The sequence below is a fragment of the Littorina saxatilis genome, linkage group LG14 (assembly GCF_037325665.1).
Source record: "Littorina saxatilis isolate snail1 linkage group LG14, US_GU_Lsax_2.0, whole genome shotgun sequence".
Classification (NCBI taxonomy): domain Eukaryota; kingdom Metazoa; phylum Mollusca; class Gastropoda; order Littorinimorpha; family Littorinidae; genus Littorina; species Littorina saxatilis.
In genome coordinates, this window is record NC_090258.1 from 4402181 (window position 1) to 4421019 (window position 18839).

The following is an 18839-nucleotide window of genomic DNA, read 5'->3' on the forward strand; positions in this document are numbered from 1 at the left end:
CGGGCAGCCCCGGGAGTCTGCCGCCTCTCCGAGGAATGGGCCGAGGTACCCCCATCTCTTCTCCTCACTACGAAGCTTCTGCTATTGCTTCCGGTGGAAGCAGTGGGAGTAGAGGGAGGGGCAGGGGCAGGAACTACAGCGCCCAGCAGTCCAGAGAGCAGACGACCCCTATGCAGACCAGGAACCGGTCCCAGACCTCTGCCCCTCCCTCCTCCCGCCAGCAGACTCTACTGGACAACTGGAACGGCAAACGCAGGTAGGGGTTAGGCCGAGGCCCTTCCGCACATCCATCAGCATCTCAGGTATGCCAGGAACCCACACAGCGCACTCACATCCCTGATGTGCCTTGCGCTAATGCTACCACCACACACTCTAAAACAACGTTATCGTTGGCTACGCTTAATGTCGAAGGCATCTGGAACTTTTTGAGAGATACAGATATCACAACCTTGTTAAAGTACGACATTCTCCTTTTCACGGAAACATTTAGTGAACTGGTACCGAACTCGTTATTACAGTGTCAATCCCATGTAATTTTCCCATCCCCAGCTGTAAAAGTGTCAGACAGTATTCATGCGCGGCGATCGGGGGGAATTATGTTTCTAGTGAGAAAGGAGTTGTGTAAGTACATTAAGCAGATTGAGATAGAAACGGATAATATTATTGTGTTGAAGTTGTCTCACCATGTCTTGGGGATCGACACTGACTGTTTGCTAATCGGTGCTTATCTCCCACCAGAATCAGCCCCATATTACGAAGAGACAGATATATATAATGGTGTTTCACTTCTTGAAGATAGTCTTTTAGAAGCTGTGAGGGAATGTGGAGATCTGCCAATGATAATTTGTGGTGATTTGAATTCAAGAACTGCATCTCTGAACGTTAAAAACACAGACCCGATTGCTGATCTTTCCGACATTACTGCCCGCGTCAGTGACATTGATGACCTTAAGATGCCGAGAGTTTCCATGGACAAAGTTGTGAATGCGTTTGGCCGATACCTTCTTAACATTTGCGAAGAATTTGGTCTAGTGATTCTGAATGGATTACAGAAAGCAGGCTTCCCTGGAAATTTCACATACATATCACAAAGTGGCAGCAGCGTTATTGATTATTTTATTGTTTCTCAAAAATTATGTTCACTTTGCGAACATTTAAAAGTTGTGCCCATGGTTGAGACCAAACATTTATTGGTGGAATTGTTTATTGCCACTAAGAATGTTCTCATTGTTTATTAACGAATTAACCAAAGACATTATGGCAAATGGAAGACACGGTATTCAATTGTCACCGGATTTAGTCGAATTATTGATTTTGTTGTTTGCGGATGATGTGGTTTTAATCTCTGATAGTGTCATCGGTTTGCAAAACCAGCTAAATGTTTTATTGACCACCTCAAAGAAGCTTCAGGTAGTCGTAAATATGGCTAAATCGAACATAGTTGTGTTTAGAAACGGTGGTCATCTAGCATTACGAGAAAAATGGTTCTTTGGTGATAGTGAAGTGAAAGTTGTAAACATGTATAAATATTTAGGAGTCTATATGTCCACAAGAATCTCTTTCTCCCACACTCTAAACGACCTTGCTGATCGCGCGAGAAAGGGAGTATCAGCTATCCTCAAACTTCTTTGGAGTATTGGGGAATATTCTCCTGATACATTTTTTAAACTGTTTGACAGTCAAATACAACCGATCTTGACGTACGGTTCGGAGGTCTGGGGACTCTCTGCTGATCAACAAATTGTTGAAAGAGTACATTTGTCTGCCATTAAAAGGTTTGTCGGTGTCCATTCGAAGTCACCAAGGCATATAGTTTACGGTGAAACAGGACGTTATCCTCTGTTTGTGGTGACGCACATAAAGTGTATGAAGTTTTGGCTTCGATTAACTCGGATGGATGGCAACAGGTACCCCAAGAAAGTGTATAATATGCTACTGTCTATACAAAGGCAAAATTACACGACATGGGCTTGTAACGTTCGTAATGTTTTGTACAAGTATGGATTTGGTGAAGTGTGGGAAGCACAAGGTGTTGGTGATATTTCCACGTTTGTAAGAGAATTTCGCCAAAGACTTGTCGATTGCTTTAGACAGGATTGGCATAGTTCCCTTGAATCACACGTTTTTTATAATGTGTACTCGTTATTTAAGCAGTCCTTGTGTATGAGTGGTTATTTGTATCAGATAAGAAATGTTCATTTGAGAAGAATGTTAGCACGTTTCAGATTTGGTATGTCACCCTTAAATAACCACTATTTACAGTATAAACCCAATGTGAATAACGTAGACAGATTTTGCCCTTTGTGCTCAGATGATACACTGGAGACGGAAGTACATTTTTTACTTGTTTGTCCCGCATATAATGAGATCAGAGTTGAATTAATAGCCTCAAAGTATTATCGGAACCCATCCATGTTTAGAATGTGCCAATTACTATCCTCAACAAATGGCCAAGTGGTAAGACAGTTAGCAACGTATATTTACAAAGCACTACGATTTCGCACTGATTCTCTGGAAAATGCTCAGTTGCAAGATGCAGGTCCATAATGTTGCTTTTTCTGCTTATTTTAACCATTGTTCGCTTGTATAATGTGTCACCAGTCTTGTTATGGGCCGGAGGCCTAACAAATAAAATTTCCGACTCCGACTCCGACTCTCTGTTTATGATGATATCTTTCCTCGGAAAATGCAGTGCTTTGGATGGTAAATGCATATATGTTTGGCAGAGAGAGAGAGAGAGAGAGAGAGAGAGAGAGAGAGAGAGAGAGAGAGAGAGAGAGAGAGAGAGAGAGAGAGAGATAGAGAGAGACCGATTACAAGCAAATGACGAAGTCTCGTCCAACATCTCGTGCTACGAGATATGATGTACACCTAGATTACCTGATTACAAGTAAATAACGAAGTCTCGTCCAACATCTCGTGCTACCAGATTTCATGTACACCAAGATTACCTGATTACAAGCAAATGACGAAGTCTCGTCCAACATCTCGTGCTACGAGATTTGATGTACACCTAGATTACCTGATTACAAGTAAATAACGAAGTCTCGTCCAACATCTCGATATCTTCAGTAAGGGACAACGGACCTTTTCACAAATGTTCATAAAAATCGGTTGAGAAATGGAAAATAACGGTTTTTAATGGATTTTTGTTGTTGGTGGTTGTGGTGGTGGTGTCGTTGTAGTTGTTGTTGTTGTTGTTGTTGTTGTTAGTGGTGGTGGTGGTGGTGTTGTTTTTTTGTTGTTGTTGGTGGTGGAGGTGTTGTTGTTGTTGTTGTTGTTGTTGTTGTTGTTGTCGTCGTCCATCATATCAACCAACTCACCAGGATTGCAAGTAATTCACGGTGTCTCTTACAACATCTCGTTGTTGGTGGTTGTGGTGGTTGTGGTGGTGGTGTCGTTGTTGTTGTTGTTGTTTTTGTTGTTGTTGTTGTTGTTTGGTGGTGGTGGAGGTGTTGTTGTTGTTTGGTGGTGGTGGTGGAGGTGTTGTTGTTGTTGTTGTTGTTGTTGTTGTTGTTGTTGTTGTCGTTGTCGTCGTCCATCATATCAACCAACTCACCAGGATTGCAAGTAATTCACGGTGTCTCTTACAACATCTCGTGCTACCAGATTTGATGTATGTACACAAAGACTTTAGCTTGGAAATGGAATCCTCAAGTTTGACGTCATGGAAGATGTCATAACATTTTGAATTCAGCTCCTTGTGTTGAAGAGAATGATGTCATGAGTTTGACGTCATGAGTTTTGATTGTCTTCTTGACCTGGGTTTGACCTCCTTCTTTGTTATGACTTAGAAATTGGAAGCGCTTGTAACTGCCGTTGTCGATGTCGGATCAAAACGATTTATGTCTTAAAACCTTCCTGGGATCAATAACATTGCCTGTGCCAATTTTTGTTGTAGTCGAATCAAAACTGTGAAAGTTTTAGGGGTTCTAACACACACACACACACACACACACACACACACATCATTTGGTTGAAATCAACTCTAGTGTGGGACCAACCTAGCTTCGCTCGCTTCGCTCGCTTCGCTTGGATTAAATGTGGACACTTTTTATGGCCCACCCTGTATATATATATACATGTGTGTGTGTGTGTGTGTGTGTGTGTGTGTGTTTGTGTGTGTGTGGGTGTGTGTGTGTGTGTGTTTGTGTGCATGTGTGTGTGTGTGTGCGTGCGTAAGTGCTTAAATGTGTGTGTGTGTGTGTGTGTGAGTGTGTGAGTGTGTGCGTGTGTGTGTGAGTGTGTGCGTGTGTGTGTGTGTGTGTGTGTGTGAGTGCGTAAGTGCTTGAATGTGTGTGTGTGTGTGCGTGTGTGTGTGTGTGTGTGTGTGTGTGTGTGTGTGTGTGTGTGTGTGTGCGTGCGTGTGTGTATACATGTGTGCGTTTTTGAGCTCGCGCGTGCGTGCGTGCGTGCGTGTATCTTTGCTTGAACTCATTGGTCAGAGTACAAACATTAAACCTTTGGTATTGGGAATATATAGCGATGTTACGAGTCTTCTAATGATGGTTCCTTTTCCACAGGTACGATGCCTCAGGCCTGAAAGTGGCGAGTAGAAACATGCAAATGGCGAGTAGAAATGTTGATCTACTCGCCAAATGCGAGTAAAGTTGCTGAAACAAATGGTTGGTTTGGCGAGTAAAAATACCAAAATATGCTCTCTGGCTAGTAAATTATGAGGAGTACTAGCCAAAGACCAGTGCCCCATTTCGTGGACTTTCAGTGCTGTGCCTTTAAGGGAGTTGTCGTTGATGTTTCGCTACGAATCTTCGCTGTTACATGTATTGTATGTACGATAACAGGTGAAACTCCACCGTCCATTCCTACCCCCATACCGTGCGGGATGGAGGCGGGCGAAGGGTGTAACAGCTTGATCGGGCTGTGGGCTGTGGGCATCGCTGGGGGTTGTCTCAATAACAAAACGGGCTTCAAGTTCGGTCGAGGACACTTCACCAGGGTCAAGATGGAGGTAGCTTCTTAAATTCTTAAAATCGTTTATTTAACGTCATTCTGTAAAAACATTGGTGACATTTGTCTTAGATTAAAAACACACACAGGCGCGCACACAAACTTTCGCTTTATGTACAGTATGTCACCACCATCCCATCCCCCGCACACTCTCGCTCATCTAATTAAACGTCGTACTAAGGTAGCTTTAAAGGCTGCCATATTCGTAGCGTTCATTAATTAATTCATATTGTTTACATGTGCCAATAATGTTATAAAACTGTACCTAAGGGGATATAATAACGATTGGCTGTAGCTTTCGAACACAGAAAAAAATATTTCAGTATTGCAAAGTGATGTTGATAGTGTCGAATGTAAACAGAACAGTCTCAAACGCCATCTTTGGTTTAGGAAACGTCACAAAGTGACGTCAACGGTCTAAAAATAGCCCAATTCCTGGGGAAATGTTGCTAAACAATGCAATAAAGAATTAATTATTTCTCGTAATTGGTAAGGACTTCAAACCTAAAACTTTGCAGGAAGCTTAATTTATACATCCCCGCAACGATGGGAAAAGACCTGGAAGTAATTAAACTAATTAAATAGGACTATGTCAGCCTTTAAGACTTTTTGTTTAAGGATTAGGTGGTGTGCTTAAATCTGAAGGGTACTGACAAAAAGCCACTTAAACTGGTGTTACAAAAGGGACTTCTCAAGGCCCGGCCCACCCTAGATGGTCACAGCCGGGAGATGTAACCAAGTCTATGTTTAGGTCTCCAACATACTATTTTTTGGTCGTTAATTGGCTTTGTTTAGGCCTCCCTCATATTATTTGTAGGTCTTTATTTGGCTTTGTTTAGGCCTCCCTCATATTATTTTTAGGTCTTTATTTGGCTTTGTTTAGGCCTCCCTCATACTATTTTAAGGTCTTTATTTGGCTTTGTTTAGGTCTCCCTCATATTATTTTTAGGTCTTTATTTGGCTTTGTTTAGGTCTCCCTCATATTATTTTTAGGTCTTTAATTGGCTTTGTTAAGGTCTCCCTCACACTATTTTAAGGTCTTTAATTGGCTTTTATTAGGTCTCGTTTTATTTTTAGGTCTCCCAATACTATATTTAGGTCTCCCACATATTATTTTGAGGTCTCCCACATACTATTTTTTAGGTCTCCCACATACTATTTTTAGGTCTAACATACTATTTTTAGGTCTCCCACATACTATTTTTAGGTCTTACACAGACTAGTTTTAGGTCTCCCACAGACTATTTTTAGGTCTTTCACAGACTAGTTTTAGGTCGCCCACAGACTATTTTTAGGTCTCCCACAGACTATTTTGAGGTCTCCCACATACTATTTTTTAGGTCTCCCACATACTATTTTTAGGTCTAACATACTATTTTTAGGTCTCCCACATACTATTTTTAGGTCTTTAACAGTCTAATTTTAGGTCTTCAACATTCTATTTCTATGTCTTTCAAGACTAGTTTTAGGTCTCCCACAGTCTATTTTTAGGTCTCCCACAGACTATTTTTAGGTCTTTTACAGACTAATTTAGGTCTCTAACATACTATTTTAGGTCTTTCACAGACTATTTTTAGGTCTCCTACAGACTGTTTTTTGGTCTTTAACATACTATTTCTGAGGTAAAAGTGTTTGATGACGTCATTTTTTCCCGTTAGAAAAAGTTGAGTCCGCACTGTGGTAACCACATCTTTTAAAAAAAATTGATTTTCTTGAAATTGCTGTCAAACAATCGCATTTCAGCTTGTAAGATTAAAAGCTTAATATATATAACAGTCATGATCTTACATTGTATCTGGCTGAAAATAAAATAAACTAATAACCAACCAACCAACACTGTTTCTACGATGGTTTCTGTCAACAGTTCCACTGGAATAACCCAGAACTTAAAGACAACTATGTCGACTCTAGCGGAATGACGCTGTACTACACCAAGAACCTGCGACCCACCAGTGCGGCCACTCTAATGGTGGGGCAGACTTTTATCGAAATCGCTCCCCTCCAGCCGTCCGTGGAAGTTACTGGCGCCTGCAAGGCTGACTGCACCAGGATGCTCTTCACAAAGCCTCTCTACGTCATCGACTCGCTCAATCATATGCACTACCTGGGTAAGTGGTCTGTTCACACAACTTCTCTACGTCATCGTCTCGCTCAATCATATGCACTGTCTGGGTAAGTGGTCTCTTCACACAACTTCTCTACGTCATCGACTCGCTCAATCATATGCACTGTCTGGGTAAGTGGTCTCTTCACACAACTTCTCTACGTCATCGACTCGCTCAATCATATGCACTATCTGGGTAAGTGGTCTGTTCACACAGCCTCTCTACGTCGTCGACTCGCTCAATCATATGCACTGTCTGGGTAAGTGGTTTGTTCACACAGCCTCTCTACGTCATCGAATGTTACGAAGGGAATTTACGTGAAAATGTCTGTGTGTATTTATTACTCTATCAGAAAAATGCGTGTTCTACTCTGTTTACTAACTCACTTCGTCTCACACACACACAGCACTCAAACTAGGCACAAAGACTGAAACACGATTACTGCCCTTTGCCCTCGTACCTATATTTAAACATCACAACAGAATACAAATATGTTATCTCTCATACAATCAACAATTCTCTTGCATTCACTATAATAAGAATGATAATAGCTTATGTAGCACGTGAAAGAATAACCGTTTCTCGATGACGTCGTCACTTGTTTCACACAATCCTTCTGTTAATTATGATTCCTGTTAATCACAGTATCTCGTTACGCACATTTCACATGTTACGTATTCTCCAGTGGTAATTCACACTACAGTGACTACTCACAATTCAGCGGGTTCATTTGCTGGATCCAATATCACGCCAATGACAGAATAATGCTCATGGTGATATGGGGTGGGGTTCCACCGGGTCCCAGAATTCCTGCGCTGCGTTACAACCTTGCGCCCACAATCAAACGATCCGTGGCGACAAGGAGGGGATGCCAGTCTTCTTCCATCTTCCCCTTAGCCGAGGGCATCCTCTCTCCCACCGGGGTGCTGTGTAAAAAGTTTATGCTAACGTAAGTCTCAACCACTCAATTCTTAGATAAACTTCTCCACAAAATAATAATTCCACTCTTACTCAATACTATTCATTCATCCGTCAACTAGCTTATGCTGTTACAGTATTTACAACAGCTCATTTACAAATTACTCCATTTCAAAAGAACATACAAACATTCCTTTCCAAAATGGCTGACAACAGCTCACGCTTCTCCAACCCAATTCACAACATTACTCTCACAGTCATTTCACAAGTCAAGACTACTGAGCAAAATACAATTCAATAAATACCTTTATATTCACAGCATTTGAATCACAACTGATTCATCCAAAACATGAGTCGTATAACATTCGACCTCAATGTCCTCTGAGCAACATTCTGAATAAACGTGGAGACACGAACAGAGACGTCTGTCTTCCCCAACTGTCATTAATGTTCTAGTTTAACACAACCAATATGGCTACCTTCCTGTTAGCAATCTCCTCTCTCATTGGTCAATCCTAAAACCCAGTAACCAATGAAAATATAGTTCACCCCATTTCAACAGGTGATACAACAGTCACGCAGTCAAGCCATGCGTACCAAAAGTATGGCAAGCTAATCTGTACATATTTGTTAAACAATTTTTAGACTGAACTATGTGAGTTGTTCTTTGCTACTGGTCACAAGTGGGGGTCAGCTCACACGGACGCATTTTTCAATACAGTCTAGGGGAGAAACTGGTCACAAAGCACCCAGTACATGCCAGAGAGATAGGAGAATCGGCACAATCAAAGAAAATACCAAAATCATTCAATAGATATGGAAATATTAAGATTTACTGTGAAAATGCCAGCAAAAATGGCGTCCAAAAACGGGAACGCACACTTGGTGCGTCTTTGAAGACTTACCTCCCGTTCTGTGTTGTTGATAATAGTCGTGTTTGTGCTGTTGTTGTTGAAATAGTATCTAATAAAACTGATGCAGTTCTTGAAATGTTGCAAATTATTGTTGTCTTTGTGAAATGCGAGAGTGTTCTGAGGCGTAATCTGCATACGGCTGATGTCCCACATAGGGTACCCCACTTCGATCAGCGTATCACTCCAAATGAGCTTCATAGCAGAAAAGCAGATACACTACCAACACACTGCATAACAGATCTACAAGTCTGAGCCAGAATCATTGAAATTTACTTTCTGTATAAAATATTGCAATCAAATTTGTTCACGATGTCCCACAAATAACGCAGGTTACCCTCGCCTTCGATTCAAAGTAACTCCAATCTGACTTAATTACAATCGAAACGCAGATGACGAACTGATTCACCACAAATTTGTGGTATTTTACACACAAATTTCAACTGTGTTGTTTCGCGATAAACAGCCATAAACAAACAAATGTGGCGCCGTCACGTCGCCTTGGAAGGAATAACGCAGGTGACCAAGGCTTGTTTCCGATACCTGTCTGATTAAAATCATCGTTTTTTCACTAATGACGGTTCTTTGGCAGATCTGGTGAGTTGGAAACTGTCTATGAATGTTTCATTTAATGTCAAATGCGTACATTCTTGTCGATATTGTTACCTTTAGGCTCATAAATTAAGTCAATCGTCGTGTTGTCCGAAAGTGACTTTTGTCAGCATAGAACTTACTGTGCTTTGATCATTGACTGAGAAGAAACTTCCGATGACACTAGTTCATTTCACTACGCGACTGCAGATCTGCAAGGAAACTTATGGCAGGGGAAATAAGCTTAACTGAAGACGAATAAGCGGAGTAACTGTTCTTCAACGGATTGCTCTTACACTGATCTAAATATTTAGATCTTGTTGTCTGCTAGTCTGCTAGTAAGTAGTCTTCGGTCGTGTGAAAGTCACATCTATTTCGACTGTGTGCATCGATCCGTGTAGTGAAATGTTGATCTTTGATGATTTGGCAACATAACTTCGCTAAATGTGCTTCGAGTGTATCTCCCCGTTAACCGCATTTGAAAACGTCTTTTAACAAGACCATGTTTCGACAGCCCAGACGGGGAGGATCCTCGATAGCTCACAGGGTATATAATGTTTTCCGCCGTTTTTTGAAGAATCCTTTCAAATTTGCTATTCCAAAAGTACCTTATGACACGACTCGAGTGGCAAAGAACATTCTCTGCAATTCCTGTCTCAGTCCGTGCAGCCGTTTTGGGTCCTATCGTCATCATACAAACATACACACAGACACACAAGAACCAGATTTAAAAGTTAGATTATGTAGGAACCATGTGAACCAGTGATTTTTTCTTATGTACAACAGATACTACAGTATTTCTGCTTTATGAAAAGCAATATTTCAAAAACAAAACTAGAGATTTGAATTTTGACCACTTTTCCCCCTTTCTGTCACCAGTACTGAAGAACAACTCATGTACAAATCTATTTGTCACATTACCCCCTCCTCCCAGAAAAAAATGACCGACCGAGGTTATTTTTTCTTTAGGATAACAGCTGATTGAGGGTAACTACATCACTGCAAGACAATATCCATATCGCATTCCACTACGGAACAAACTGGTTGCGATCTGAACGTGACATACCATTCAATAAATGTCCGATCTGACTTGCTGTCACAAAAGAACAAAAGAAGTTCATGCTGGAAACTTCTTGAAGCCTCAACATACGCATCTTGAGAGCAAAAACTGCCGGAGCTGACACAAGACCAAAAATGATTCTGATCCACTGGTACAATCCCATATGCGTAGCAAACACTATTTTATGCCTGTCAAAGTACTTCTTCCCTCTCTTGGAAGATTCCGCCGAGTTTTTCTTTGCCAACTCACAAGTCTCAGCCATGATGTTTTTCAGCTCAAACAGGTTAACATACACAGGTTTTGCATCAGCATCCTCAGTATTCTGACCTTGACTCCACGAATCTGCGAACAAAGCAATAGGACCCATCGGTGAGCGACCGAACATGAGTTCACAAGTACTGAAACCTGTACTTTCCGATGGCAACTCTCTGCAAGCAAACAACAAAGCAAAGCCGATAAGTAGCCAAAACAAACTTACAAAGAATTCCTGACAAAGTTCTGCGAATGCTACAATATCCTGCAGCAGCAGTAGTCCCAACTGACTTAGACTCTCCACTCTCATCTAGTGAAAAACCACCTTTCAAACTTCTATCATCTTCCTGTATCTGAATGAGTTCATCACGCGTAACTGTCAAGTCCTCAGATACCTGAACCAAAGGTTTATGAGGAAGGTCTCTTCTCTTAGCCTGCGTACGAGTAGCAACAGCTTTGACAGCTTCATCTGCAGGAGAACACTCTGCAGCCTTTTCTGAAATTCCTGGAATGTTGCCTATGATAAGATCAGCCACAGGATCATCCAGAACACAGCAAACCAACTCTCCTGAAATATAAGGCGACTGAACCACAACTTTCGCCTGGGGATACGTAAATATTTCCCCACCAAACGTTTTACAGGTGACAGTACCGCCGACAAACTGGTCTTTAGCCACCAAACGACCACGAACACCACAAATCGTAGAACCTGTGTCACGAAGAACTGAACATGCAACGTCGTTGACACAACCATGATCTAAATGCAGACTCCCCACAACCTGTGTAACTGGAGAAACGACCTCTGCAACAGCTGCATTCCCTGACTCTTCATGCTTCTCCTCACTACCCGATCTCATCAGCACAAACGGACACGTTCTCTTGTTATGGCCCCCAAGAGCACAGATCGGGCAAGGATTTGGACTGTTCCGCTATGGACACTGTCGTGCCCAATGACCTTTCCCATCACACAACAGACAAGTGTCTACATTCTGTCGGAAAGAACTACCTCTTTGACCACCTGCACAACTGCGTCTACTTCCCCGTGGACTATACGCATCACCTGGTGGATGTGTCTGAGCGTCAGAAGTCCCTCTTTCATAGCTCCAGTTACTCCGGCTACCACTACGTCCACCAAAACCAGAACCGAACCGACGCAACTGCTGACCACCCCTGTGACTATCGCCCTGTGAAAAAGCAGCGGCAGCAAACTCTCCTTGAACATAAGAACCCACAGAGAAAATGGTAGAACCCGACTTCCGTGATAAGTTTTTTCCTGGTCTAGCTAAACGATAACTCTCGGCAGCTTTGACCATCTCATTATTATTATTATTATTATGAACATTTGTGCGCCTAATCTAAATATAGCCCTAGGCGCTTACAAAATATAAAATACATAGTGAACATTATACGAAACACAAATCGACAAGGACCAAGACACTCGGACTCATACACTCGCAGACAGGCGCACAGCGAAAACGCGACGCACTCACTCATACCAACTACAGGCGCATGCATTCTAGACGGAAAAACAGTCGTAAATAAATAAATAAAGTATTGGATACATAAAGTTAGTTGAGAGAAGAAGAATAGAGCTGGAAAGGGAAGAAGAAGGAGAAAGAAAGAGACAGATCAAGGACCAGCAGGAGAGGGTGATGTGTGGTCATTAACGGACTAGTGAGGGAAGAGGTGTGTTTTGAGTGAGGTTTTGAATGATTGCATAGATGTGGAGTGCCTGAGTGAATGCGGGAGTTGGTTCCAGATGGATGGGGCCTGGTAAGAGAAGGTGCGCTGGCCATATGTTTTGGTGCGTGCTGATGGTATCCTAAAAAGGCGGGTGTCTGCGGAGGATCTTAGGAAGCGAGAGGGGGAGTAGACATCAAGAAGGTCAGAAAGATAGCTAGGGGACGATAGATCAAAGTTTCTGAAGCAGAGTGTGGAGATCTTGAACTGAATCCTCTGTTGAACCAGACCTCTTTCACGAATGAATGTCGCTAAGTCCGCTGACACACTTTCCAGAAATTGTTCACCCAAAATCAGGTTTGTCAAACCCTCAATATCTTTTGGTATCCCTGACAGCGCAACCCAACGGTCAAACAACCTTTGCAGCTCTATTCCGAAAGTTTGGAACGGTTCTTTCTCGTTTGGTCTAATATCTCTGAGTTTCTTTCTGAAAGTTTCTGACGTACACTGAAATTTTTTCAGCAAGTTCTCTTTTAGACACTCGTATGTCATTTGACCTGAAGCAGCAAGGCTATGGTAAAGGTTCAACGCATTACCTTCTAAAAGCGCGGATAAGTACGTAATCCATTTTGATTCCTCCCAGCCCAGGGTTTTTGCATGTGTCTCAAATCTGAACAAGTACGAATCAATGTCATCATGTTGTTCTCTAAAAGTAGGAAGCCTGGGATAAACTGGGCGAGCACCAACACTAGGGTATGAATCCCGACCATTTTGCGGTGCACGCACCCCAGCAGTAATTTCCGCCTGCTTAATCTCAAGTTCTCTTTGCTTCAACTGGTGTTCTAATTCCATTTCTTTTTCTCTTTGTCTTTGTTCCATTTCTTTTTCTCTTCGTCTTTCTTCCATTTGTCCATCTTCCCTTTCTTTTTCTCTATCTCTATCCAATTCTCTTTGCTTGTCTTCTCTATCTTTTTCTCGTTTCCTCTCCAAACGGTCAAAACATTCTTTTATGTATTTCTCCGTCTTTCCTGACCAAGACCCAGAGTTTCTGCTTGTTTAACAAACTTGTCAAACAACACATCATAATCATCTTCGTTCTCCATAGTGCAAGCTTTGAACTATCAAAGTCACACCAAAAATGTCCAAGTTAGGAGAACAAATTTGAAAAAGTTTCAAAACAATAGTGCAAGTCCAAAAGCCCACTTGCAAACTATCAAATACCACACAAAATCTGGCACAAGATAGATTAGTCAACAAAAACAAAACAAAAACTGTATCAAAACACGCTTTGGCGTAAGTCTTCCGCACAAATCCAGAAATTCTGATCAAAGTCAGATACAAAGTCAAATAAAGTCAAATAAATGAAGCTTGTTTTAAGACATATATACAAGTACAAACACTACAGTCAACACCTAATTCCCACAAACCTTAATTTGTAAGAAGAATTTAAAATATAACAAAGTTCCAGCCACTCAAAAAAACCTGAATGTCCAGGAATAATATCAAAACAATTGAAATACAACGCTAGAAAGCTAAACTACAAATAAATGAAGTCCAACCGACAAAAAAAAAAAAATGTAGTTGGAGGCAAATAACACAAAAAATAAAAATTATGAAGTGAAGCAATCACTCCAAACTGCACAATAAATTAAACCCAAAATGTCCAAAGTGCACAATCTACACCAGCTTAAGATTCAAATAGGAAACCAAATGAAAAACATCTACTAAATAAAGTCCATCTCTATATGCAACAATTAATTAAATCAACTTAATCAAATACAACAAACTTACAAAGTCTACAAAACCAAACTACTCAAACAAATCAAAGAATACTTTTTTTTCCAAAGTCAACAAAACCAAACTACCCAAACAAATAAAAAAATAAAAAATTCAAAGTCAGCAAAACCAAACTATTCAACTGAAAAAATTAACTAAAGGCGAACAACCCACAATTAAAATAAGGGCAAAGGGTCTCCCAAAGGATTGTTCCCCTATTCAAAAGCAAAACATATTTTACAAAATTATTAATTAAAGCACAGAAAAGAGCAGTGAAAGAGAACTGACAGACCCCACAGGAAGAAAAACAAGTCGCGTAAGGCGAAAATACAATATTTAGTCAAGTAGCTGCCATTTTTCAGCAAGACCGTATACTCGTAGCATCGTCAGTCCACCGCTCATGGCAAAGGCAGTGAAATTGACAAGAAGAGCGGGGTAGTAGTTGCGCTAAGAAGGATAGCACGCTTTTCTGTACCTCTCTTTGTTTTAACTTTCTGAGCGTGTTTTTAATCCAAACATATCATATCTATATGTTTTTGGAATCAGGAACCGACAAGGAATAAGATGAAAGTATTTTTAAATTGATTTGGACAATTTAATTTTGATAATAATTTTTATATATTTAATTTTCAGAGCTTGTTTTTAATCCGAATATAACATATTTATATGTTTTTGGAATCAGCAAATGATGGAGAATAAGATAAACGTAAATTTGGATCGTTTTATAAATTTTTATTTTTTTTTACAATTTTCAGATTTTTAATGACCAAAGTCATTAATTAATTTTTAAGCCACCAAGCTGAAATGCAATACCGAACCCCGGGCTTCGTCGAAGATTACTTGACCAAAATTTGAACCAATTTGGTTGAAAAATGAGGGCGTGACAGTGCCGCCTCAACTTTCACGAAAAGCCGGATATGACGTCATCAAAGACATTTATAAAAAAAATGAAAAAACGTTCGGGGATTTCATACCCAGGAACTCTCATGTCAAATTTCATAAAGATCGGTCCAGTAGTTTAGTCTGAATCGCTCTACACACACACACACACACACACAGACACACACACACACGCACATACACCACGACCCTCGTTTCGATTCCCCCTCGATGTTAAAATATTTAGTCAAAACTTGACTAAATATAATGAAGTTAAGCCCTCAGCTCAGTGCTCAGAACTATACAATAAGCACTACCGTAAAGCTGGAGACGGTCTGAACACAAAACAAGACATAAACATCACAATCATTCAAACCTGAAATCTAAACAAAAATTTTGTGTGCGTGACCTACCCAAAAAATATCTCAACGACTAACACTGGAGAAAAAAGTTCAATTTAACAATGCAAGGGAAACAATAACAATTTTACCTAACACAGAGAAATCGGGGTCACCAAATGTTACGAAGGGAATTTACGTGAAAGTGTCTGTGTGTATGTATTACTCTACCAAAAGTATGGCAAGCTAATCTGTACATATTTGTTAAACAATTTTTAGACTGAACTATGTACAAATCCATTTGTCACACTCGCTCAATCATATGCACTGTCTGGGTAAGTGGTGTCTTCACACAACTTCTCTACGTCATCGACTCGCTCAATCATATGCACTATCTGGGTAAGTGGTTTGTTCACACAGCCTCTCTACGTCATCGACTCGCTCAATCATATGCACTGTCTGGGTAAGTGGTCTCTTCACACAGCCTCTCTACGTCATCGACTCGGTCAATCATATGCACTGTCTGGGTAAGTGGTCTGTTCACACAGCCTCTCCACGTCATCGACTCGCTCAATCATATGCACTATCTGGGTAAGTGGTCAACCACGGTCCTTTTACATGTAGTACATATTTTAATGTTTTATTTTTGATGAGATATTCGTATAGGTTATGTGGTAGTTTACGATACTGTATGTTTAATTTTGACATTTATCACTTTTTGTTGTGTTGGTTTAATATTGTCGCTTTTTATTGACGGTAATATTGTCTCCATCTTTATATTTATGTTTTAGTGTTAGCAGGGACAGATTGTAAGACTAGGCGTCAGCTTAAAGGCATACTAACGCACTCCCGTGTTTACAAAGTGTAGTTTGCCCACAATCGATGTCAAACGCACCATAAGACCATATAATGACGATACGTCACCATGCGCGGACCATAATACATGCATTACAGCTTGTTCTAGCCTCTGAAAAAGTGAGGATGTCAACAAAGCCGCGGTGTTCTCTCCCTTGCATCAACGTTACATGTGTTGCCAAATCTATAAATAGGACGATCCAGATCAAAATGAAAATTCAAATATCTCAACATTTAAGGGGTCCTAGACCACAATATTTTGCAGGGAACTTAATTTAGTCTGTCTCCAGCTGTTGGTAAAGCAATTAGCGTGTATAGTCATCGAGTACATATGGCTTTAAGTCTCCATCTTTATATTGATGTTTTAGTGTTAGCAGGGACAGATTGTAAGACTAGGCGTCAGCTTAAGTCTCCATCTTTATATTTATGTTTTAGTGTTAGCAGGGACAGATTGAAAGACTAGGCGTCAGCTTAAGTCTCCATCTTTATATTTATGTTTTAGTGTTAGCAGGGACAGATTGTAAGACTAGGCGTCAGCTTATGTCTCCATCTTTATATTGATGTTTTAGTGTTATCAGGGACAGATTGTAAGACTAGGCGTCAGCTTATGTCTCCATCTTTATATTTATGTTTTAGTGTTATCAGGGACAGATTGGAAGACTAGGTGACAGCTTATGTCTCCATCTTTATATTTATGTTTTTGTCAAGGAATTTTAGATGTGCTGCTGATTTATTGGTCCGGTGTTTGCTTTTCCGTGCACGGGGTTTCTACATTCACACACGCATTCATACATTTGTACACACACAGTCACACACAGACATACACAGACATACATTTGTACACACACAGTCACACAGTCATACACAGACATACATTTGTACACACACACAGTCACACACAGTCATACACAGACATACATTTGTACACACACACAGTCATACACAGACATACATTTGTACACACACAGTCACACACAGTCATACACAGACATACATTTGTACACACACAGTCACACACAGTCATACACAGACATACATTTGTACACACACAGTCACACACAGTCATACACAGACATACATTTGTACACACACAGTCACACACAGTCATACACAGACATACATTTGTACACACACAGTCACACACAGTCATACACAGTCACACACAGTCATACACAGACATACTCGTGCATACGGGATGGTGACAACACGCACTCGAACAACACACACGGCACACAAGGAATGAACATTTCAAACATTTCGCTATTAACTCAAATAAAAACATAATCCTCATACAACTGAAATACCTAGGTTATAATAAAAATAACTCTCGTCACACCGTTCAGCACTGTACCAACACACTTCCTTCTGAATCCTCCGTAGGTCTACAACATAATTATTATCACATCACTGCCGAAAGTCCTTGAAGTAACACACAGTTCTTTTCTGTCCTCCGACAAACACAAGAATGTCCGCTTTCATGTCTCAATTCTTCTTCCAGCTGCAGGTATTAAAATAAAGTCCGAACTACTCTAATTAACAAAATCACATTCATCCCACACCACAACAAACACATCCGCTCGCATCAGTCATCCCATCGCTCTCTGACATATCACGCTTGCACGGTCAACCTCTGGACCACCGCATTTACACAGAGGGGTGACAACATACGACGCATCACACAGCACAACCGTCCCTCGCTAAAACAAAACACTGATTTTACCTATTCAAATTAGGCGAGTCGGCTATTCCGCCAGACCATTTTAATAGGGTTTTAGAGACTGCTCGTGTGAACTACTTGGCTCACCATCTTTGAGTAATAAAGACCGTTCGTTCGTGTGAACAACTTGGCTCTCCATCTTTGAGTAATAAAGACCGTTCGTTCGTGTGAACAACTTGGCTCACCATCTTTGAGTAATAAAGACCGTTCGTTCGTGTGAACAACTTGGCTCACCATCTTTGAGTAATAAAGACCGTTCGTGTGAACAACTTGGCTCACAATCTTTGAGTAAAAAAGACCGTTCGTGTGAACAACTTGGCTCACCATCTTTGAGTAAAAAAGACCGTTCGTGTGAACAACGTGGCTCACCATCTTTGAGTGATAAAGACCGTTGGTTCGTGTGAACAACTTGGCTCACCGTCTTTGAGGGATAAAGACCGTTCGTGTGAACAACTTGGCTCACTATCTTTGAGTGATAAGGACCGTTGGTTCGTGTGAACAACTTGGCTCACCATCTTTGAGTAATAAAGACCGTTCGTGTGAACAACTTGGCTCACCATCTTTGAGTAATAAAGACCGTTCGTGTGAACAACTTGGCTCACCATCTTTGAGTAATAAAGACCATTCGTGTGAACAACTTGGCTCACCGTCTTTGAGGGATAAAGACCGTTCGTGTGAACAACTTGGCTCACCATCTTTGAGTAATAAAGACCGTTCGTGTGAACAACTTGGCTCACCATCTTTGAGTAATAAAGACCGTTTGTGTGAACAACTTGACTCACCATCTTT

The 18839-nt window shown here is 40.8% G+C and overlaps 1 protein-coding gene across 1 annotated transcript in view; it reads left to right on the forward strand.

Annotated features, from left to right (window-relative positions):
• Window positions 1–4807: 4807 nt before the first annotated feature.
• LOC138946938 (tyramine beta-hydroxylase-like) overlaps window positions 4808–18839 on the forward strand; it is a 60943-nt gene continuing 46911 nt past the window's right edge. Inside the window, exons 1-2 of the mRNA XM_070318355.1 lie at window positions 4808–4969; window positions 6833–7076. Coding sequence (XP_070174456.1) covers window positions 4844–4969; window positions 6833–7076 — 370 coding nt within the window. The 5' untranslated portion in view covers window positions 4808–4843. The remainder of the gene's footprint in view (window positions 4970–6832; window positions 7077–18839) is intronic.